The 22303-nt window shown below is 48.9% G+C and overlaps 7 protein-coding genes across 7 annotated transcripts; 2 read left to right on the top strand and 5 right to left on the bottom strand.

Moving 5' to 3' along the window:
• Positions 1–393: 393 nt before the first annotated feature.
• PVX_090145 (hypothetical protein, conserved) lies at positions 394–2321 on the bottom strand (the record flags this gene model as incomplete). The annotated part of the gene is made up of 1 exon (XM_001615071.1): positions 394–2321. The coding sequence occupies exon 1, from the start codon at positions 1537–1539 to the stop codon at positions 394–396; it is 1146 nt and encodes a 381-aa protein (XP_001615121.1). The 5' UTR covers positions 1540–2321.
• An 807-nt stretch (positions 2322–3128) lies between these two features.
• Positions 3129–4660, bottom strand: PVX_090140 (steroid dehydrogenase kik-i, putative; the record flags this gene model as incomplete). Its single annotated transcript, XM_001615070.1, has 5 exons — positions 3129–3437; positions 3574–3704; positions 3815–3905; positions 4071–4403; positions 4556–4660. 5 exons carry the CDS (start codon positions 4658–4660, stop codon positions 3129–3131), a joined length of 969 nt encoding a protein of 322 aa, XP_001615120.1.
• Positions 4661–7512: 2852 nt separating this feature from the next.
• PVX_090135 (hypothetical protein, conserved) lies at positions 7513–8236 on the bottom strand (the record flags this gene model as incomplete). The annotated part of the gene is made up of 1 exon (XM_001615069.1): positions 7513–8236. The coding sequence occupies exon 1, from the start codon at positions 7930–7932 to the stop codon at positions 7513–7515; it is 420 nt and encodes a 139-aa protein (XP_001615119.1). The 5' UTR covers positions 7933–8236.
• A 1999-nt stretch (positions 8237–10235) lies between these two features.
• PVX_090130 (hypothetical protein, conserved) lies at positions 10236–17077 on the top strand (the record flags this gene model as incomplete). The annotated part of the gene is made up of 6 exons (XM_001615068.1): positions 10236–15413; positions 15560–15666; positions 15823–16095; positions 16313–16443; positions 16637–16793; positions 16954–17077. 6 exons carry the CDS (start codon positions 10236–10238, stop codon positions 17075–17077), a joined length of 5970 nt encoding a protein of 1989 aa, XP_001615118.1.
• A 101-nt stretch (positions 17078–17178) lies between these two features.
• On the bottom strand, positions 17179–18618 carry PVX_090125 (hypothetical protein; the record flags this gene model as incomplete). The annotated part of the gene is made up of 1 exon (XM_001615067.1): positions 17179–18618. One exon carries the CDS (start codon positions 18616–18618, stop codon positions 17179–17181), a length of 1440 nt encoding a protein of 479 aa, XP_001615117.1.
• A 933-nt stretch (positions 18619–19551) lies between these two features.
• PVX_090120 (hypothetical protein, conserved) lies at positions 19552–20993 on the top strand (the record flags this gene model as incomplete). The annotated part of the gene is made up of 6 exons (XM_001615066.1): positions 19552–19753; positions 19930–19988; positions 20156–20277; positions 20435–20559; positions 20669–20726; positions 20927–20993. 6 exons carry the CDS (start codon positions 19552–19554, stop codon positions 20991–20993), a joined length of 633 nt encoding a protein of 210 aa, XP_001615116.1.
• Positions 20994–21281: 288 nt separating this feature from the next.
• PVX_090115 (ribosome recycling factor, putative) lies at positions 21282–22106 on the bottom strand (the record flags this gene model as incomplete). Its single annotated transcript, XM_001615065.1, has 1 exon — positions 21282–22106. The coding sequence occupies one exon, from the start codon at positions 22104–22106 to the stop codon at positions 21282–21284; it is 825 nt and encodes a 274-aa protein (XP_001615115.1).
• Between the last annotated feature and the right edge of the window lie 197 nt (positions 22107–22303).

The following is a 22303-nucleotide window of genomic DNA, read 5'->3' as shown; positions in this document are numbered from 1 at the left end:
TGCCTTAAACAGCTCCAATGAGGGAAATGTTTATCACTTAAAAAAAAAGATACTCTACAAATAACTTCACATGTGTACACCTGCCCCCTTCGTTTCTTTTCCCGTTTGTGTGTTAACCCAGTGGGGGCGCTTCCAGTCTGTCGGCGGTTCGCCCGCACCTTTGGCGAAAATGACCCGTCTGCTCATAACGTTTGCACACTTCTTCAAACAAATCGCCTGACCGTTCATAAGGTTTGCAAACTTTTTCGCCAATATCACCTGACCGTTCATAACTTTTGCGCACTTCTTCACCAAATCGCCTGACCGTTCATAACTTCTGCACACTTCTTCACCAAATCGCCTGACCGGTCATACCCCTCCCACACAATGAAAGCTCCCCTGCGCAGGGCCAACTCAGAGGACGCGCTTGTTGGAGACCAAATTCTTGATGTAGTAAATGGTGAAGAGGGATAAAAAGACGAGCACAAACAGTTTAATGAAGCAGTAGAGAAAAGCCTTGTTGGTGATTTTTTTCATTTTCTCAATATGCGTCATATGTTTGGAGGACAAATACTTCAACTCATTCTTTAACCTCTTCGTTTCGGCAACAATTTTGTCAATATAATTGGTGAAGTCTTTTATGTGTTCCGATTTTAACGAGGGGCTTTCTCCGAGCCCAAGGGCAACCGTTGTGAGTTTCTTTCCCATCCATTTGCTATTTTTCAAAGTGATTGTATAGACCCCAATTTTTTGTGTGTAAAAGTAAAAAATTCCTTCGCTTGCCTCCTTCTTGTAAATTACCTCTCCATCCGGATCGGTGATAAAGAACAAAATTTTATTATCATCTGATTCGTTATTGGAGTAAAATACTCCTCGAAAATAAGTGTTCAAACTGGTGACTTCTTCAAAAAGATATTCCTCCGAATTTCCTTGTATTTCAAATGTTAACAATGTAGATGGCTCAAAATTTTGCATATTTTTATTCCATATATTTGTCAAGTCCTCATCCCCCTCCAGAATATCTTCGTTATCAAAATATTGGTAATCATTCGCATCAGGTTTCATTTCGTTGTAATTTCCACTGTTCAACTCGCCAATTTTGTTAAACTCTCCACTGTGTGTTCCTCCCTTGCCATAGTTAAACAGATTTTCATCACTTTCAAAATCCTCGTCGTGAAAATTCTTTTCAAATCTGTTCAGTTCATCCATAAAATTGTCTTCGTCTTGGCTGTTTTTCATGTCCTTTATATATTCATCAAAATGGCTATCTTCTCCTTTTTTGTTTTTTTGTTTTCCTTGTTCCGGTCCTTTGCCTTGTCCCTTGGGAGTGCCACCTCCCCCAGGGTCTTTCTTCTTCCCTTTCTGACTGCCCTTTCCACTCATACCATCATTTTTGTTCGCTTCATTATTGCCTCGCTTCCCTCCTCCTCCTCCCCCTTTGGCGTTCTTCGCATTCCTGTTATTATTTCCCGTTTTGCTATTTGACGCCACCTCATCTATGCCCACGAGCACAAGTACCACCACCAGCAGAAGCAACGCCAGGGGGGGGGAAGTACGCATCTTATTTTCGTTTCTCTAAATGTGGGTGATGACTCCGTGCGAGCTTCGCTCGTCCGTGTGCATTCTTGGCGGGGTGGGGGTAGCGCGCGTCAACTCAGACAGGGGGAAAAGCTCCCGCGTTGCGCCGAGGCAGCTTCCGCTAGGGTGGGAGAAGTGCGCCGGACAAGCTGTGTCGCGGTGTACCCAGGTGGGGGAAGTACGCCCGACAAACTGTACCGCTGGTAAAAATAAAGCTGAACAGCGACAAATAAAATAACCCCCAAGTTTGTTACTCCCGAACGATGATGGGTCGAAGAAACCCCGCAGAGTTGACGCTCGCCCACAAATTAGAGGAACTCCCCAAATGAAATTTTTTACTCGGCTGTAAAATTTTGCACAACATTTGCCTCGCTCAGAGGCTGCTCGTCAGGAAAGGAACAACTCGTGCGAACATACGCTGCGATAGAATGAGGCCACCTCACACCCTATGGTGGGAAGATGCCATGCATATAACGCTGCTACACAGCGGGGTGGTATTCCTTTACACGCGCAGGGGGCCAATTCACAACGCGCTGCTAGCTAACCCCTGCAGGAGTGAGCTGCCAAAATCCTCTGCTACGCGTTCGTGTCGCACTCGGAAAAAAAAAAAGGGGAAGAGAGGCCCGCGCGACAATACGCTTACATGCACGCAAAGGTGAATATACAAATAATTTTACATACACTCGCACGTTTATATTTTTTTTTGCGCGCATATACTTTGCCTGCTTGCCGTGCCGAACGGGGGGGAGAAATGACAAATGCTCGATCAAAGAAAAATTGTAACGCGAAGACAACTGGTCGCACATGTACACATACACGGCGCTGGCCCGCGCGAGGGAGTGGGAAATGTTTCCAGGCGCACTGCAAAAGAGGCGTGTACCACTCCGCAGCATCTCCACCCGGAGGCAATCGCACCTCACGTGGCTATTTAGCTTAAAGGAGAAAAGCGACCGCTTCGGGTGCACAGCTAAGTTTGCCCCAGGGGTGCTCCCCGCAGAAGCGAAAAAGGAGGAAATTTTTGACAAGAGGAGAGTTATCCTATTGTGTTTTCCCATTGCGTGTCCCTATAGTGCGTACTTCTTACATGCCCCCCACACGCGAGGACTCACCGAGCAACACCCATCGCCGAGCGCCTTCGTACGCATAGGCGTTACCACCTTTTTTTTGGCCCCCCCAGAGTAAATAGGCGTAACGCTTACGCAAAGGAGAGTTAAAATATCACGATGTGCGTAGCATCCATTTTGGCTCCTCCCACTTTGGAAGCATTTATCCCCCAAGCGGTGAGGCATCCGCCCGAACAAGAAGATACGGTTGGACCCGCCACCCTGCAACTGAGCACTTACAGGTTGATTGCCACGCATAGGGGGAGCTACAAAAAGGGAAACGTCCCAGCGGCATTACTACCATTTCGCCTGCATGTATGCCCTTTTCAAAGGTGCAAACAGGGGAACTAGCCAAATGGAATTACTAGCAAAGGTGTGCACTCGTGGATGTAATGGTTAAGCGGGTGGATAAAAATGGGGGGAGAAAAAAAAAAAAAAAAAAAAAAATGCATCCATAGGTAAGCCAAATTAGTCAGATTTTCTCGCCTTCTTTAACGCCCTTTGTCTAACTGCCTTGAGAGTCATGAAGGACATGGTGTCAAACAGCAGCTTCGGAACGGCGTTGTAGAGGCAGGTTTGCACTCTGTGAAGGACATAGGGGGAGGATATAACACTGCTGAAGGTGCTATTCCCCTGTTTCATCCTTTTAATTGCGCTCTTTGCGTATGCATCCGCCGTTGGGACGAATGCACTGGGCTTCCTTATCTTGGACAGCTTCGTCACGATGAATAGAGGCACGTGGCACTGCACCTGGATGTTCTGTTCCTTCAACTCGACCTGCCATTTGGAGAGAAAAAAAAAAAAAAAATTGCCATAAAATGAACCCCACTAAGTGCTCAAATCAATGTGCTAATTTTACACTTGCACTTCGTTTCGCCATTCCGCTTGTCCTTTTAATTTTTCTTTGACGTACACTTAACGAATTGGCGAATGAGCAGATGGCCTCCTTCACCGAGGCGTACACTGCGTACAGGGGCGAGGACTGCAGGGTGGCCGCGCCGCTGGACGTGTACAAAATGAGTCCCTTCTTTTTCCGCATCATTCCTGGGAAAAAAAGAAAAAATACATATGCATATGCATATTATATACAAATGTATATACATGCATACACATGTGTATACACCCGCAAGTGGCAAACGCCTGCGCTGAATTACCCGGCAACACCAACTTCGTCATGTAGTAGGATGACAGCAAATTCACGTTCACCAGCTGCTCTACCAGGTGAACGTCCATTTCGTGGAAGTACTGCGGAGGGGGGGAATCAGCCAAAAAAAGGAAAAAAAAAAGAAAAAAAAAAAGTTTCTCTTCACTATGTGTACTGCGCGCCTACGTTGCGTCTACTTTGCGCATATATACACCCGTGCTATCGCCACGTCTGTTTCCTCCTCCACCGCTGCACGCCGCGCTTACCAGGGGGTGCGGGTAGGAAGCGCCCACATTGTTGATCAAAATTCCGACATCCAACTTTTCGATCTTTTCTTGAATACCCCTATAGGAGGTGAAGCTATTTGCATTATAATCAAACGCCGCATAATCTATCTGCCCCTTGTAGCTCCTGTTCTTCTGGAGTAGGTCCTCCTTCATGCTCTTCAGCGCATCCTCGTTACGACTTATGAGGAATAAATTTACATTTTCACTTATCAGCGAATATGCCAAGCTCTTTCCAATTCCGTCCGTGCACCCAGTGATGATAACCGTGTCGCCATAGCTTCCCAGTCTTCTGGCAAATACTTTGCACTTGAGCTAAGGGCAGGGGAGGGAGAAGCGCGCCCACGCACGTACATGCGGTTATGTGGATCTGTGTGTATACGCCTACACGTATGCACTGCTGCAAATTTTGCGGGGGGAAAAATCCGACTCGCCCAGGCAGAGACACACCGCGAGCAAAAACTTACACAATTTAACAACCAGTAGACGAGGCACAAAGCATGTTTTAAAAAGACGACTAAACCAATGTACAGGAGAGGCTTCACAAAGAGCGGAGGGATGTAGTTTATCATTCTAAGTACGTTCCTTTTGCTTGCTCCGTTTTTTTTTTTTTTTTCCTCCCTCGGTTTTAGCAAACTCTGTGATGTCGCGTTGGTGAATTTTTTTCTGAACAGGCAAGGTGAAAATGTTGCATAAAAAAAAAAAAAAAAAAAAAAACATACATACATACATACATACATACATACATACATACATACATACATACATACATACATACAAATTTTGTTCCCCCTTGTGACTCCTTTTTTGGTCCTCCAAAAAAGTTAAGCATATGCAAGGAAAAACGTAGGGTTGAAAAATCTGCTAACGTCGGGAAAATACACTTCCATACAAGAGTTTCTCTATACGAATCGACAAACGCGATGGGTGGGAAAGTTTAACTACGTGAGGTATATTCCTTTAGCGCAATTCTTCGATCTCTCTGTGAAAAAAGTATAAAATGTAAAAAGGGTAAAAAAAAGGAGTGGAAACAAAAAGGGGCAAGACTACATATAAACATAGAGCAACATTGCGTAATGACTTTCTTTTCCAACTTAAAAAAAAAAAAAAATGTTAAGGACGTTTCCCTGGTGGAGCAATGCCATGCACACAGTGACAAATGGGGCAGAAATTACGCACGCGTATACACGCGGATAATAAGGAGTTCCCCTGGAAAAGGAAATCTCGTATCATCCGCAACGGGCACACGTACGCCATTCGGCACATAGGTGAAGCTACCTGCATGACCCTCCCCCCCGTTGCGGGTGTTTGCTCCTGTGCATATATATACATGCGCATATATGTGCGTTTATTTTTAAGCGAGGACTTGGCCCCCTTTTCGTTGCCACCTCATAGAAAGTTAAAAACCGTTTTGCCAAAAGGTGCTTAAACGCGTTTGGCAAATGCGCCCAAGTTTAGGAAAAAAAAAAAAAAAAAAAAGGAAAAAAAAGAAAGCAAAATAAATCATATACATTGTAGAGCTCACCACACTCATTGCTGGGTCTACAAAACGCTGCAGCGCGATGGTGGCAAGCACGTCCCCAAAGCGGCTCACTACTGTAGGGGCAACTCACAAATGGGCGTCCGACGCGAGTTTCCCTCTTCTTCTTCGCTTTCGTTTCATCTCACATGCTGAGGTTTAATTTCACTCGTGCGTTTTATTCACCCCAATGGGTCACACACTTCCAAAACGCGGTTTGATCTGCACCCCGATTAGAAGTTTACGCCGCTCCTACTCCTGCTGCATAGGCTTTGCACCCCAATCAAGCCGCCATCCCCACCGGTGGACCCACTCACAGTTGGCCACTCTCATCGGTAGCCCCCATCAGTTCGTCCAACAAATAATTGGTTAACTCCAAATCGTCATTATCATCGTCAGCGGGCAGGACTTCTATTGTTACGTTCCCCAGGTCGTTTTTTACTCCTCCTTTTTGACCTTCTTCATGTATCCCCCTGGATGCCCCGCAGAGGGAGCACAGGACGAAGGTAAGAAGGACGCTACAAAGGCTTAGCTTCATTTTTTTTTTTTTTTTTTTTTTGCAAAGTTATCTGGTCACTTGAGAGAGTAGACCACACAGACTAACACAAACGGGGGAGGGAAAACCGAGTGGAAAAAGTAAGCGGCAAAATAACACCCCCACGGAACCGCTCAACAGAGAGAGCCAAAATGTAGAGGCTACCGAGGGTCTTGTTCAGTCCGATTAGGAATGACGCAAATGAGTTGTTGATGCCAGGGAAAGGTCAAACGAGTTAACGTAAAAGTGGGCAAAATGAAGTGGGCAAACTCGAGAGGTCAAAATGAAGTGGGCAAACTCGAGAGGTCAAAATGAAGTGGGCAAACTCGAGAGGTCAAAATGAAGTGGAAAGAATAATGTGGGGAAAATGTGTGCAAAATAATGCGGGAAAAATAATGTTAGCAAAATAAAGTGGGCAAAATAAAGCATACCAGTGAAGCAAACAAAAATTAAAAACAAAATTTAAAACATCCGGACGCGCGTACGAATCTTGGCTTGTACGTACACCGCCAGTTGTGTGCTGCCATAAGCTGGGGCCCACATGAGCAGTCGAACAGACACAAATGCGCCCTCATGCAGGGGTGGGGGGCTAAAAGGGGAAAGCGAAACGGACAGGAAAGGAAAGTAAAGGAAAAGGTTGCGCAGCGCGATTGACCTGGTATATCATTTGTCACTGGCCACTGGCTACCGTCTTGTAGGGCTACTCCTTTTGCACACACGTGTGCATACTCCCCTGACTGGCGAACTGCCCATTTCCGGGAACGCATTTCCGCCCCCAGTGTGCAAACGCGTAAAGGGGGAAGTTCCCTCCCCTGGAAGTTTTGCTGTCCATGCGGGTAAGCGGCCTTCCTCCTCCTCTTCTTTTGATTTGTGGCTTCGCCCTTTGCAACTTCGTGGATTTGCAACTTTGTGGGGTTACTATTTCTTTAATTTTTTTTTTTTTTTTTTTTTTTTTTTCGCTTGTTCATAAGAAATGTGCAGCTAGCCAAGCGACTCCGCTTTGGTTGTCTCCCCCCACAAATCGAATGGCAGTCCTTCAGTTTGTGTTTGTTTATCGTCTTGGGTTTTCCTCCCCTCCTGTTTTTCTCTGGACAGCTCTACCCTTTCGATTGGACCACGTTTGTTCAGTTCGGCATTCCCCCGGAAAAAACGAGTTACATTTCTGTGCACACCCTTCGGAGGTTGGCAGCGGTTTTCATTTATATATATATATGTACATATCTTTTCTTTTCTTTTCATTTCTTTTTTTTGTCGATGGGAGTTCCCACGTTGGACGCAAACATACCGTCGCTCTGAATGCAAAAAGGGGATGGTCCGAGAGGGAGGTAAACCGTTTTGCCTCCTGCGCGGTCCCCTTCCCAATGGCCACTTCACTTCGCAACATCCGTTTCGTCCGCTAAGTCCACTTCGCCCACTTCGTCCGCGTCAGGCCCGGTGGGCGCGTCCCGGCCACTCCTCGCTGGGGGGAGCATTTCCTCCCCCTTGTTTTTCACGTGGTCAATTTTAAACAGTCTGAACTTCCGAATGTTAATTTTAAATCCCTCCTGTTCGATTTTCAAATTTTTTCTTTTTTTGAAGCTTCTATCAAAATTGAGCATTTTCCTTTTTTTTTTTTTTTTCGCTTCATCCAGTATACCATTTTCGATTGCTCTCTTGATTTTAATTTGAATCCCCTTCTCATCATCTTCGCTCGCGCTAGTCTCAGCATCTGCGGTTGTTTCGGAGTTACACGAGTAGTCCCCTTGGCTTACGTCATCACTTTCCATAACTCTCACATTGGAAATAGCCATGTTTCGTTCGCTCAGCTTCTTTTTTTGAAAGCGAAATGTGTTCGTTTGCCTTGAGGAGATGCGCTTAGGTATACTCACGTATACCCGCGTGCCCACAGGAAAGTGGCAGCACTTGGCTCACACGGACACTCCTTGCGAACCTTTTATCTGTGCCTCCCACGCGTCTTCAGTATGTGCAAACGTGAAAGTGCACACCAGGCAGGCAAAACAAAAACGGCAGGGCGAAAAACACACCAAGTGAAGTAATGTCATCCAATTTGTTACCCGAAAATGGGAACAATTTATTTTTAAATCCCTCCAATGTGTGTCTTCCCCTAGGCCGTATAGCAAAACAATGCAGTGAAGCTAAAGCAAAAAAAAAAAAAAAAAAAAAAAAGGTACATCCTATTCCTGTCTTTTTGTTTCATCCCCGAAGGGTAAAAAGGCTGTGTTACAAAATTGAACAGCGCGATGCCAATGAAAAAAAGGGGAAAGGAAAAAAAAAAAAAAAAAAAATATTAAGAAGGCTACTCCATTTTTGTTAAAATGGACACCACTCAAAATGGGCCTGGTTTGTGGTCACTGAAAAGGGAGGGGAAAATAAAAAGCCGAGGGGGGGACCAGTGAGCGCAAAAGCATGTGTGGGGTAAGCGGTCAGGCGGAAAAGGAGAGAGGTGAAAGGGAAAAAATTTTAATGTCAAAATGTGCAAATTTTAAATGCCAAAATGTGCAAATTTTAAAAGGGAATATGCGAAAATGGTGAGTCTCCACCCTTGCGAAGCAGCAATTCGCTGAATGGACGTGCATGCAACTGCCCGTGAGAACAAATTAGCCCCCTGGAAAAGGGGTCCACCCCGCGCGGCAACCGCCGAACAACAGCTTGCATTAAAACGAGGCCACTTGGTCCCTCGCCTTGTGCGCCCGTGAAAAAAAAAAAAAAACAACATAGAATGAAATGGTGAGTCAAAGAAAAAAAAAAAAAAAAAAAAGCCGATTGACCAATCGAAATGGCCAACTCCTTCTTAAGGTTTTTAATTCGAAAGAGACCTTCTCCACTCTCTCCTCTTTTTAAAGACGAACATAACCCATGATAGTGCTTACAAGTACAGACAAACTGCAGCGCGGGTAGAATCATTTTTTAAAATCAAATTGGGGAAAAGCTGCTCCTGCGGAACGAGGCCATGCGAGGGGGCGTCCCCGGCTGATTTCGCGTCGTGGTGTGTGTCGATTTGTTCTTCCCATTTGTGGTGTCCACAGGGGGGAGGGCGAAAAAGGAGAAAAAGGGAGAAAAATGAAATTAAAGGGGTTACTTCTTCACCGTTTCGCTGCCCTCCCGCCACGTGGGGAACACCAAAGGGTCTACATTCGAGGGCACACAAACTCGCGTAGACAAACTGGCGCACCCCTGTTCCTGTGCACAGGCACGTGCTTGCAATCATGGCGGTTTACTCCCCGAAAAGGCAGCACAAACGGGCAGACACATGGTAAGTGGTTATACTCGTTCCGATAGGATGAGGCACATGTAGACAGGGGGGGTCCACTCTCTTTCTTTTCTTCTCATGGGATTAGGCCAGTCTCACCGACTACCCACGTTGAGGGGTACCCGTGCGACAATAAAAAAAAAAGAAGTCCCCTAGATGAAGTTATAACATGCCATTAGGCCCATCCTACAATCCTGCGTGCAAAACTAGTAACACGTATCTCCCCTCACATCTGCCATTTCGACGAGAGGGATTTTTTTTTTTTTTTTTTTTTGGCTTCTTCCCCTACGTAAGGTTATCCGTATGGGTCTTCAAATGTGCGCAAGACAAGGGGGGGGTCCCCTTCCGCCATATGCACAGGGGAACTCCTTTTATGCTTCTCTACGTTTGTCCATTTTGCAGAAGTGAACGCTTCTACCCTTTGGGGAAGTCGCGCCAAAAGATGAATTGCAATTTTTTCCATTTGGGGCGAAACTGGTCTGCACGGTCTAGACCGCCACGCTGGCTGCCGTCCGCACAGGCCTTTTTTCGGCGGTCAAATTGGCCCCGCGAGTTCGCAGTTTGGCCAGCTTGCCATTTTTCGCTTCTTTTTCTGTTAATGCCGCTCCAAATTCGTCGCGTCCACCCGTTTTCCTCTCCCCCGTTCGTCTACACAATTGTGCATATGCACATTCGGGAAAGACATTTTCACCCTTTGGGGGGGTAGAAGTGCGCTACTGCCGCTTTACACTTCGCTGGGCCAAATTATGCCCTCCATTCGGAGCCTCGCAAAACAACGGAGACCACGACGAGCAGAATAACCCCTCACACGAGAGCAAAGCAAAGTGATTTGGTGAGGACAAAATGAAGAAGAAAAATTTCAGCGAAAAAATGAACTCCTTTTTGGAGAGCAAAAAAAAGAGGGAGGAAAATTTATCCTCCGTGGAGGAAAAAAAAAAAAAAAAATTTGACAAAAGTAATTTTACAGAACGGAGGAACGACGAGTTGGCGAAAAATGCTGTGCATGTAATTGCAGGCGGGGGGGGGATACACCGGACGGACTACACTAAGCAAGTCATGCGATGTGTAGAAGCGCACGCGGAGGGGAGGAGTGGAGCAACCCCACAAGGGGAAAACAAATGCGATGAGCAGTACAGTCAAGCGAACGGGAGGGAAACACAACAGAAGGGAAGCAGTAATAGGTATAACTACACAAACAACGTGGTGACCATCGAACGGAACAGCCACACTGAGCCAACTGTCGGCAAAGAAAGCGAAGAATCTTATGTGGGACGGACGGACGAACTCTCCCTACACAATGCCATCAACCACCCAATGGAAAAAATGAAGAAGCTAAGGATAAAAACCACGCACAGGTATTTGAGCAAAGCAGAAGATGCGTCATACAAATTGGTGAAGGACTACCACAGAGAGGTTGACAAATGCATAGAGGAAATAAAAAGCGAAACGTTTTTAAAGGCAAATTTGCTCAAAAGCGAAATGGAGAGCATACTAACCCAGGTGGAAAGACTCACACAAGAAGCGTTGGACTTAAAGTGGGATGGAGATCCACCACCAAGAGGAGAAAACTCACAAGGAGAAATGAAAAGGTACCACTCCTACGTTACACGCTACACACATTTGATGGAGTCAAAACTTTGTGAGAAATTCATCCCAACAAATGGCGAAGCGGTGGAGGCTCTCCCGATGAACGACCCCCCCAGCATGAAGGACCACTCGGAAAATATAAAAAAAAAATGTATACTAAATGAAATAAAAAAAGAGGTAGACAGGAGAGGAGAAGACATCAAAGAGAAATGGGAATGTGTGCAAAATTTATTCACCAAATTGAACGAAAAAATTAAAAATTTTATTTCCCATTTTGAGAGGAAACACGAAATGGCAACAAACAAATTGAGTGACAATACGCAGCGGATGGAATCCCAAATGAAGGAAAAAATATTCTACAGCACAGAGGAAGCTTCCCAATTGGTTGGCACCGAAATGGAAAGAGCGAAACAGTTTTTCCTGGACTTCCTCACCCACTTTAATGATTACGTAACGGAGACGTATAATTATGTATACCAAAAGTACCATCGGTGTGAATGCGTTTTCCGCCGAGACATCCTTCGCCAGCAGAGCTACCGAGACGTCTGCTGCGTCTACGCCACCATCTCGAAAAACTACCTCCACGGATTACCCGCGGATAAAGTTTTTAACCGCCTCATGGCTACGCTGGAAGGTAACTACAACGCTGTGTACGCCAGGAGGGTTGGCCTCCCGCCCGACCAGTTCTTCGCCGGCTTCCTAGCCGCGCCGCAGGGGGGGGGAGCGGCGTATGGCGAAGCGGCGGATGGAGATGCGGTGGATAGCAATGCGGCGAAACTCCACCAGCGACACTGCGCAGACGTCTACCAGCGGCAGAATCAACACTATGAGGAGTACCTCCAAAGGTACGAGGAGATAAAGGCGGAAGTGGTCCGCTACAGGGAGGTCGTTCTGCACACCTTCTTCCACTTGGACAACTTCGCCGCGGCGACGGCGGCGGTGACGGCGGCGGAAACTGCGGCGGAGACAACCGCGACGGCTGGAGGGAGGCCGCTTCTCAGGGAGGCCCCAAAAAAGGCCCCCCCCAAATGGCGCAAAAAGGAGAAGGGCGCTGGGAAGGAAAACTTACCGCCAAAATGGAATGCCCAGGGAGAAGTAAAAAGGGAAGACCGCCCAGAGGGGGAACCCAGTAAAGGGAAGCACCCCAAAGAAGGTAACCACAGGGAAGGCAGCCACAGGGAAGGCAGCCACAGGGAAGGCAGCCACAGGGAAGATGACCCCATGGAGGGCAACCCCATGCAGGGCAACCACATGGAAGATGACCCAAACGGAGAAGCTCAAAAAAACGACGAGCACAGCCACGAAACGATCCTCGCACAAATCTGCAAACACAAAAGCGCTTTCATAAAATGCACGGAAAACATTCTGGCGAATTACAACCTGATGAACTTGAGGGACGACTACTTCATCCTCTCCTTCTTCTCCATTTTGGAGACCTTAAAAAGTGAAATCCTGATGATGAGCTCCCACGTAGAAAGTGAAATGAAGGCATCTATCCACCAGTGCTGTGAGCGGAACCGTCTGTTCCTCTGCCACTTTGATACATTGCTGAGGGAATACAACTCCGTTGTGAGGAGGTGCCTGAAGTGTAAGGACCACCTGGTGATGCTCAAATTGATAGCCGATAAAGAAGAAGCGAAGAAGAAATTGGAAAGCTGCGCATCACGCGGGGAAGAGGAAGCTCGCACCACTAATGAGACTCTCGTTGCTCAGTCGAAACGTCTATGGGGGGATTTCTTCTTCGCCGCTTTGAGCAAAGCTAAGGTGATAGGCGCAGAAGGGGAGGCGCCGTCTGCTCGGAGGGCTAACGAGCGAAGCGGCACAAATGATACACCCGGTGAGGGGAAGCACACCCATTTAAAGGGCCAACAAAAAACAACCCCCGATGAGAATGAAAAGAATATAATTAGACAGCTAGTCGGGCCCAAACACACATACATGTATGACGAGGACACCATTTGGCACCACACCTACATCAGCTATAGGAGTAACATGATGGGGCTGCTGCACCCTGGCAGGGATGTAGGAGCTTATCTCCAAAGGAGCGTCAAAGGGAAGGCACGCCCTGCCAAACAAACAGGGAAAAAGGCCTCCCACGAAGCACATAAAAAGGAAAGCACCATACGGTCAAACATTGCGCAAATTAGAAGGGAGTACATTCAGCAGAAGGGGGAAGCGAACAGGGGAAGTCACCCTAATGAGGAAGTTAACCCCGGTGGGACTCACTCTGGGGAGACAACCTATTCACTGCCTCAAATCACCACGAAGTCCCTACCCGATGAGCTGCTCTACAATGAGGACCTCCTAAAAAAGTTGTTCCAGAGCTTCACCTCCAGCTACTACGAGCGCTTTAAAGAAACTCTCTTTGAGCACCTGCTGAAGGCCAAAATGAAATCCGAAAGAGAGTGCACCAAATGGTGCCAACAAATGGGGGTAGACTCATTCGAGGAGCAGCTCCGAAGAGACGATGAGAAAATAAAAGAGGTGGCCGTCAAGCTGGAGGAAAAATTTAAAACAAATAAAGAAGCGTTTGAAAACGCTTCCCAAAAGTTGTCCCTGCTGGTGAGGGAGTACGAGCAGGTGACGAAAGAAGACTGGGGGGATTACCAAAAGTTTAAAGACTCCATAAGGCAGGTGGAGCACACGCTCGACGGGGGGGGAAGCGGCGGCGGCAACGGTAGCGGCAACGGTAGCGGCAGCGGCAACGGCAACGACAATGACTGCGATGATGCGCTCCCCAGCAGGTACGCCCACCTCGTGGAGACGCTCAAAGCCAGCTTCAAATCGCTCAGGGAGCACCTCCTACGTGGCGAGAAAAAACTAAGGGCGGAAATTAAAAGGGTAGAAACGTACTCCACTATGCTCATTAGGACCGGCCAAACCAACGTCGATTTGGGGACAATTGAAACTGTTTTGTGTAACTCAAATCATCTTCTCCTTTCCGTTCGCCAGAAGAGACAAGACGTCGAAAATGCCTTTAATGCCAATGTGTATATCTTTAATAACAAATTTAGGGCCATCTCCAGCAGAACCGTCAACAGGGGGACCCCATCTGGAACGGCACCACCTCCAACAGACAGACAAATGATTCACTATTTAATTGCAAAAGAGGAAATAAAAAACAACCTCCTCATTTTTTATCTCCTCGTTTATCAAATCAGGGTGTGCATGGGGCAGTCCGGCGGAGAAGGCGAAGAAAGTGGGGGAACGCCACATCCCGGGGAGCGCAAGGCGGGGCAGCCGGCATACACGTTTAGGCAGTCCCTCAAGGTGGAAAGGTCGCCCCGGGGGGAGAGGGCGGCAAAAGCGGCGAAGGCGGTGAAGGCGGCCAGCCTTGTTAGTGCAGCAAGCCCCCTTAGCGCGCTTCTCCCCGTTAACGCTGTGAACGGGGCCAAGTTCCCCAATGGGGCCTCACCGCAGACCCCCCAGGACAAATTCCCCCGCGTGCAGAACTGCATCTACCAAATCGGCACCTTCCGAAAAATACAAAAAATATACCAGCTGGACTTAGCACGGGAGGACTCCCTTGTGAGTAACTTTTTCCTCTCTCGCCTGATAGGCCCGCAGCTGCCCCACTTGGTGTTCTGCAAAGGTACGGGTATGCAGGAGAGCCCGGATGACTGCCTCACCTTTGGGCTCTTTAACAACCGGGGGAAAGAACAACCAGGGGAGAAAGGGATCGACCAACTGGGAAAGCAACCGGCCGCGGAGGGGTCTTCCTGCGAGACGGTTCCACTGGAGAAGTGCCCCCCTAAAGCGGACCCTGGGGACGAAATTGAAACCAGCGCCTCCAACACAAAGCCGATCGTCAGCAGCGCAGAGAGAGGCACACCCAGTGGGGGGAAGGTAAAACGGAGCGGCAAGGGAACCTCCGAAGGGGAGAAGCTCACTCGGATGAGCAAGGAGACAGACCCACAGGAAGGGAACCGCGGAAAGAAAGGCGAGCTTCACATCTCGAATGATCACCCCCCTGATGCGTCCTCCTACGGAGAGAATGAACTCTTCCGAAAGGAATATCTCGATGTGAAGTTCTTTCTCTACACATGTGCGTATATCATCCACCTAATAAGCAACGTCATCCAAACAACTCCACCCAAGGGTTCCCCCAAGGGTCCCCCCAAGGAGAGACAGCCAACCTACAGCCACTCGCTATTCATCTCATACGACCTCTCACATGCCATATATAAGAGTAACTTATTGATAGATAAGATAGAAAATAAGAAGGTCCAAATGACCGATCTAGTGGTGAACAAGAAGGCCATGTCCCCTTTGGTATTTTGTGCTGACCATATCTCCCGCAGAACGGAGCTCATTCACTTGTTTAAATTTGAAAAGGAGACCGTGGCGAAGCTGTTCGAGAGGACTTTCGCTCAACTACGCGGTTTGCATTTCGTCAGCGGAAATGATACGCATGTTAGGAAGATACACAGCGAGGTAGGGTTCAGCGCAGAGGGGTGCCCCGTTTGCGGTGGGCTGGCGGAGCACCTCTCCCCAGTTAAGAAGCGGTCGTGAATGGCACTCTTGTGTGTATGCCCCTCCTCTGTATATTCCTCCCATGTGTATACCCCCCCACACACCAGTATGCGGACGACCTGACCACCCTGGCCACCTACTTGAAAGCCCTGTCGAAGAAAGCCGCCTACTTCACCTTCCGCTGCATCTATAAGCGCCACGAGGCGCTCTCCACGTAAGGATCCACTTCAAAAGGGGTGGAAATTTCACCTGTAGGCAGGCCCCCCCCCCCCGTAGAAATGTTAGAAAATGTCACTCCAATTCGCACCGCCTATCTTAGCCAAAGCGGTCGCCTCACCACACCTAAACGCCATGTCCTTCCACCCCACAGCGAACGAATAAACACCATGCAAAAAAACCTCCTGCAAGCATTTAAAGAGTTAAATGAGAGGCTCAAAGTTACAGACACCGGCGAGAGCACAGCTAGCCACGTTGCAAAGAGGAAAGAAGCCATCAAGTCCCTATTACACTCATACGTTGCAGCGATAAGGGGCATGCTAACCAGCCACCTCAGCTACCTGCACGCCAACCTGAGCAACAACGCCATTTTCTTTGTTCACTTGTTGAGTCTCTTGCCCGCGGGTCCTCCCTCGAGTGGAAGCGGGTAAAAATGCGACAAATAGTTTGAAAAAGAGTAGCCATTTGATGGGTGGGGGAATCCACTTATATGCTCCCCCCGAGGGGCGTCGCTCCAGCTGGCAGAGCAGCAAATTAGCAGAATACCTTAAAGTAAAGCACTCCAGTGGAAACGCAGATCCCGTAGTTGCGCGCCAATTCGCTCTGTCTTAACCTGTTTGACCCTTTCTGCCACCCATTTTTAGCCCCCACGGTGGAGACCCTCCCCCAGAGAAGGCGAACGGAAAAGGGGCGTCAAACGCAAGAGCGGCAAACGCAAAGGGAGCGACCAACGTGGCCTTCCTCAAAATCCACCACGTAGACATCTCCGCTGACTGTACGTGACTGCCGCGCTCCTTCGCGAAAAGGGGGCCAGCGCAGATGAAGGTGTACCCATGCGTGCAGATGCGCATGTCTGCTCGTCCACATGTGCATTAACATTCGCAATAGAATTAATATTCGCAATAAAATTCATATGCTCATTCGCATTCGCATCCCCATCCACTTATTACTTGCACCCACTCGCCCAGACGACCTGAGCGACATCGCCAAAAAGATCGACAAGGCGTACGGCCCCACGGGCCACCAGGGCCAAGCGGACAGCGGCGCGAAGCGGAAGGCCGGCGCGGAGGTGCTCTACCTGCCCTACAGCGAGGAAAACCTCTACGTTGCGAAGAAATTGGAGAAGTGAGCATTATTTGGAAAAAAAAAAAAAAAAAAAAAAAAAGGAGACGGGGAAGAAATGGTTACCCCCTCCCTGTTGCAGTACCGATGGGGAAGTACGCACGTTTGACGCTTCCCCGTTTGACGCTTCCCCGTTTGACGCTTCCCTGTTTCCCCTTTGCAGCAAAATGGACAAGTATAGGGGAAAGCTGTACGCGCACATGGCCGAGGCGCTAGACGGGAAGAAAAAGGAGGTGATCAAACTGATTTCCAGCGATGTGAAGGAGCACCGGAGGTACTACGAGTGAGGTGCGCGGCAAATGGGGGCGAAGTGGCGCCAAACCGAATGGCAAACTGCATGAAACCGCGAATGCCGCCGCGAATGATGTGCTGGTGGCGCGCCCCGGGGCTAGCCCTCGTGGAAGACGTCGCGCGCCAGCATGGTGTAAAACTGAATGAGGCTGTAAATGTGGCTGATCTTGTGCGTGAGCTTGTTGTTTAAGTTTATGAGGAGGTCCACCCCGTAGAGGTTAAGCCTATCCATGTTGGTCTTATAAACGTAGAAGGCAGCTTCGCCCTCGGAGGGATCTTCCCTCACATCCTGATTCGACCTCGTGCTGATGTTATTGATGAGGGACAAGTCATTAATTTTGGAGAGAGGGAGAACAAGGGAGCCGCTACTCTTTTTGCTGAGAAAATGTTTAGATACATCTGCCAAGTTGTTAAAATTGCCATGGTGTGGGAAGTACTCCTCCCTGGTCTCTTCATCCTGCTCCTGTTGGTTTTCCATCCGGTTGGCCGTCTGCTTGACTGTGATATTCTCCCCGTGGGTATCACCCTCCAAGGAGTCCATCCCCCCGGTAAAAAACTTCTTACCATCCGTCATTTCTAAAATGCCTACTTGGGCCTTAAAAATGGCCTCTAAATTTTCGGACAAGTTACAGTCAAAATGGACAACTTCGTCCAGCTTGTTTTTTATTTCAATGGGGGAGAGATTCTCCCCTGTGGGGAGTGCATTCACGTGTGCCTGACCCGAGTGGGAAGTCTCCTCCTCCTCCTCATTAGGGTTACTACCCTGGGCATCCCTTAAAAGGAGCTTCGACTCAAGGATTGCCTTTTCAATTAAACTTTTATTTTCTATGCACTTGATAAAAAGGGGAAGGTATTTTAAAAAAGTGAAAATATTTTTTTTTAAATCGTTTTCGCTTTTTTTGGACTCCACCAGGAGGTAGTAAATTTCGTCCGTCGTCAGTTGGGCGCTCGGCCTGCCGTCGTCGCTCAGTTCGTTGGCGTCGTACACGACTTCGATGCTTTGGTCGTCCACAACTTTCACGTTTTTGATGAAGCTCTTTAACTCCTCAGTGTGTTGGTTGTTTCCACCAGTTTCATTTGCGTTTCCCCCTCTTTCATTTTGGTCTGCACTTGTTTTATTTTCCTCTCCACTTCGTTCATTTTCCTCTCCACCTCGTTCATTTTCCTCCACCCCGGGTGGGCTGGCGCCCCTCCCCGGCTCCTCGCAGCCGGTCTGTCTCCCCCCACCCCTCTCGTCATCCCTCCTCCTATACGCCTCGAACTCATTCAGGCTCCTACTCAAAAGTACCAAAAACCTCCTCTGCCACAACACACACACGTTTAAGCAGAGCAATTTATTTTTATTGGTCGGCTCGTTTTTCTTAAAATGTTTCTTCAGTATGCACTCCACCTTGTCCTCAAATATGTCACTTATGCTATCAAAATATTTTTTATATTTTTCATCGATGAAGACGTAATTGTCTCCTTTGCTGCTTTGCCCTCTGCTCGTTTCGTTGGGGGTAGTCCAGCGGCCCTTCTCCCTTCCGTGGTACTCCATTTTTTCTTCTCCTCCGTATGAGTGTATGCGTGTATGCGTGTATGCGTGTATCCGCGTATCCGCGTATCCGTGTGTGGGATGAAGTGGGGGAATCCCGCACGGTGGATACTCCCCCCAACAGTAACAATCCGCTTCCACTCGGCTAACCTGTGGTGACTCCCACGGACTGGCAACTTCCTCCCCTATTATATTTTTTTTTTTTTTGCGCGGCTAATTTGGCCTCGCCGGCGTGTGTACATACGTGCGGCGTATGCTTCCCTGAAGGAGGTTACCGCTGCGCTAAGCTATACGAAGCTGCGTTTTTCTACGCTCCGCGATGCCAGCCGCAGCAACACTGCTCGGTATTTCCCCTCGCGCGCGTCACAGCATGTTGGCACGCAGGCAAATGCGCAGGTACATCAAAATGGATACCCTTGAGGGGACTCAAACGGGAGAAACGAAACGTGCAATTTGTTTCCTCCTCGAACAAACTCTGACGGTGATGATGCTGAGAAGGATGCGACTGCCAGCCGTTCGCGCAGTTTTCCGTCGCGCAGTTTTCCGCCTCGCAGCTTTCCTCCGCGCAATTTTCCCGCGCACGATTTTTCGCACGGCAAATTTCTCCTCCGCTTTTGCGCCTCCGCTTTTCCACCTCCACTTCTCAACCCCCGCGTGTCTACTGCGCCAAGGGGACTTTCGCGTCGGGTGTGCCTGGGCCCTTTCTTTTCAATTTTTACGAAAAGTGAGTCACCAGAAGGGAGGGAGCGGCCGCCCTTCAGAGTAATCAAGCAGTTATTCCCCTCATTTGGGTACTTTACGTAATTTTATTTTTTTTTTTTTGCACTTTGTGTAAGTTTATCCTTTTTGCACTCCTTTGTGTACGTTTATCCTTTTTGCATTTTTTTTTTTTTTTTTGGCGCTCCCCAACGAGCAAGAACACAAGCGACGACGACCATGGGCACCGCCGGAAGAACCCACGTGCGCCAACTCCCGGTGGGCCTGCCCGCAACGGAAGCCAAACAGGGCGACGACGAGGAGGAGAAGGAAGCGGGGGAGGCAGATAAACGGGGCCTCAGGGAAATCATAACGAGGGTTTACGTGGGGGACTACGAGGACTCCAAGAACATCCTGCTCCTCGGCAGCATCGGCATCACGCGTACGGCGGGAGGGACGCGGTGAATAGGCAGAGTGGTGTCACGCCGAATAGGCAACATGGCGGAGAGACAATCATACCGTCGAGCCGCACCTCAGTAGCCAATGCTGGCGCATCTGCAGCGTTGGCCAATAGCCAAATGCCAACAACCCGGTGAACCTAAACCCTCCCTGCCGTAGACATCATCATCGTGAGGTGCACCGAAGAGTATCAAATGGCTCGGATAATTTACCCACATGTAAGTCGGTTGCGCTGCAGGCGAGTGCATCTACCTCCGGGGGGTCGGCAGCTTCACTGGGCATGCCTCACTCCTGTGGGCTCCTCCACACGTCTTCCCCCCACACGTCTCCCCCTTTGGGCACCTCCACACATCTCCCCCCCACACGTCTTCCCCCTCTGGCGCAGAAATTCGAGTACTTCATCATCGACCTGGAGGGCGACTACAACTTCACGCAGTGCACTCATTTGAAATTCCTGCTAGACGAGATCCTCTTCGAAAATGGCCAAAATAGGGTCTTCATCCACAGGTACTGAGCTGGGCAGCGAGGAGGGGACGGGCCCACCCCGCGAGGTGATCTACCCACCATCACCTAAGAAAGGAACACCCCTCTAACGTTCTGCACGCGGAGCAAAAGGGAGCTACACACCGCGCCGCCCCATCACAACCTTCTGCCACCCCTACAGCTACATCTCCCTGGAGAAGATCCTCTCCCTGCTGGTGTTCTACATCGCCACGACGCTGAGCCTCGACGTGGAGGACGTCCTGACCTACGTCAAGAGAATCGTTCCCGATTTTTCGATGGACACAGGTGAGCGATGCATTCATATGGTTGCTACTATCACAAGGTGCGAAGCAGAATCACCTTGGTATGCTCATCCCCCTCAGTTGGCACCCCCTCACATTGTCCCTTCGTGCAGAAGAGAGCGACAAGATGTATTACTACACCAAGAGGCACATGCTGACCTACTACCCAGGGTGCAAAAAAAAAAAAAAAAAAAATTAACAGATAAAAAGTGTCGGACGGAGACTTACATTCGTCTCTTTTTACTTACAACCGCGAAGGAGTGCTCACAGTGCAGTTGCGAAAAATGTTTCCCTTTTTTTCCCCTTTTTTTTCACGTCTTCTCCCCTTCTTTTTCTCACTTCTTCCTTTTCTTCCTTTTCTCCCCCCCCAGGGAATGCACCAGCTACCTCGACGTGCGGGACCAAAAGGGGAGCCCCCAAGTTGCTCCCAAAGAATGAAGTGCTTTATTTGGTCCTGCGCGAATGAAGTTGCCCAGCGCGCAAGCAGTGGCTTTAAAAAAAAGGGAGTTTGGGTAGGGGGGCCCTGCGCGGGCGCGCACCATTCGAGGGAAGCACCATTCGGGAGGCGGGTTGGACCAGCGGAACGGCGTCATCCGCGCTAACCAGGCAAACCGCACCGCCACACCAACTTCACCACCACACCAACGTCACCACCACACCAACGTCACCGCTACTCCAACCGCGTTACCGCTACTCCGCTACTCCAACCGCGTTACCGCTACTCCGCTACTCCGCCGCATAACCCGCGTAGATCGCCTCGACCGCCTTGACCTTGGCCTTTATGTAACCGTCCAGCTTGTTGCGCTCGACGATCTTCCACTCCTCGCCCTGGAGAAGCCTGGCAATGTCGTCGCGCACCCTGTGCCGCAGATTCCGCAAGTCGTTTTTTATTTTCTCCAACAAATCCTTCGCCTCTTTCCTTTTCTTTAACTTTACATCCTCCGTCAGTGGAGGGATGTGCAACAAAATCTGCTGCCCGTCATTAGACATGGTGGGGTTCCATGTGTTGTCCTTCATTTTCAAATGGTAAATGATCCTCTGCGCGTCGCTAGCCATGTACGGGAGAAAATAGATCACCCTGGATGATTTCACAACCACTTGGGCTAAATCTGAGAGGCTGAAGGTCTCCTTCTCTTTCGAGATAACCATGCTGTTAAAGAAATCTACACTTAAATTATTTTCATATATTTTTTTCATTTTTTTTTCAAACGCTTTAAGAATTTCTTGTGCCTTCACGTCATACGATTCGTAGTCTACCTGCGTGGGGGTGGCAGCCCTTCCTCGCTCGTCTCTCTCTTCATCACTCCGTTTACTCCGCTTCGTCTCGTGCGCTTCTTCCAAATGAGCTTCATTTTTCCCACCAGATATTTTCAAAAAATTTCGAAGCTTCTTCGTCTCTTTGTCCACTTTTTCTTTTTTCTTTTTGCTTCCAAATGGGCTCTTGTGCACATGGAGGGGGGGGATGAACCGGGCAATTGGGGGGAGCACAACGAGGCGGTAATAATTTCTGGGGCTGCCAACCCGAGCTGCTTCCACGAGGAGCTTCCTCATTTGGCTGCAAACACGCACGCATACGTTTGTGCGGCTCGACATGCACGTCTACGTTTTGCGGTTCGCCACCGCGGTGCTTTTCCCCAAATGGAAGTTCCAACACCAACTGGGGGAGCCTCCACAGAGGGAAGGAGGCAACGGGGAGATGGAGAAGAAAAAGAAGAAGATGATGAAGAACGTGGACAAGGACGACGCAG

Source organism: Plasmodium vivax, chromosome 5 (assembly GCF_000002415.2).
Source record: "Plasmodium vivax chromosome 5, whole genome shotgun sequence".
NCBI classification, from domain to species: domain Eukaryota; phylum Apicomplexa; class Aconoidasida; order Haemosporida; family Plasmodiidae; genus Plasmodium; species Plasmodium vivax.
This window is presented reverse-complemented; position numbering and strand designations above follow the sequence as displayed.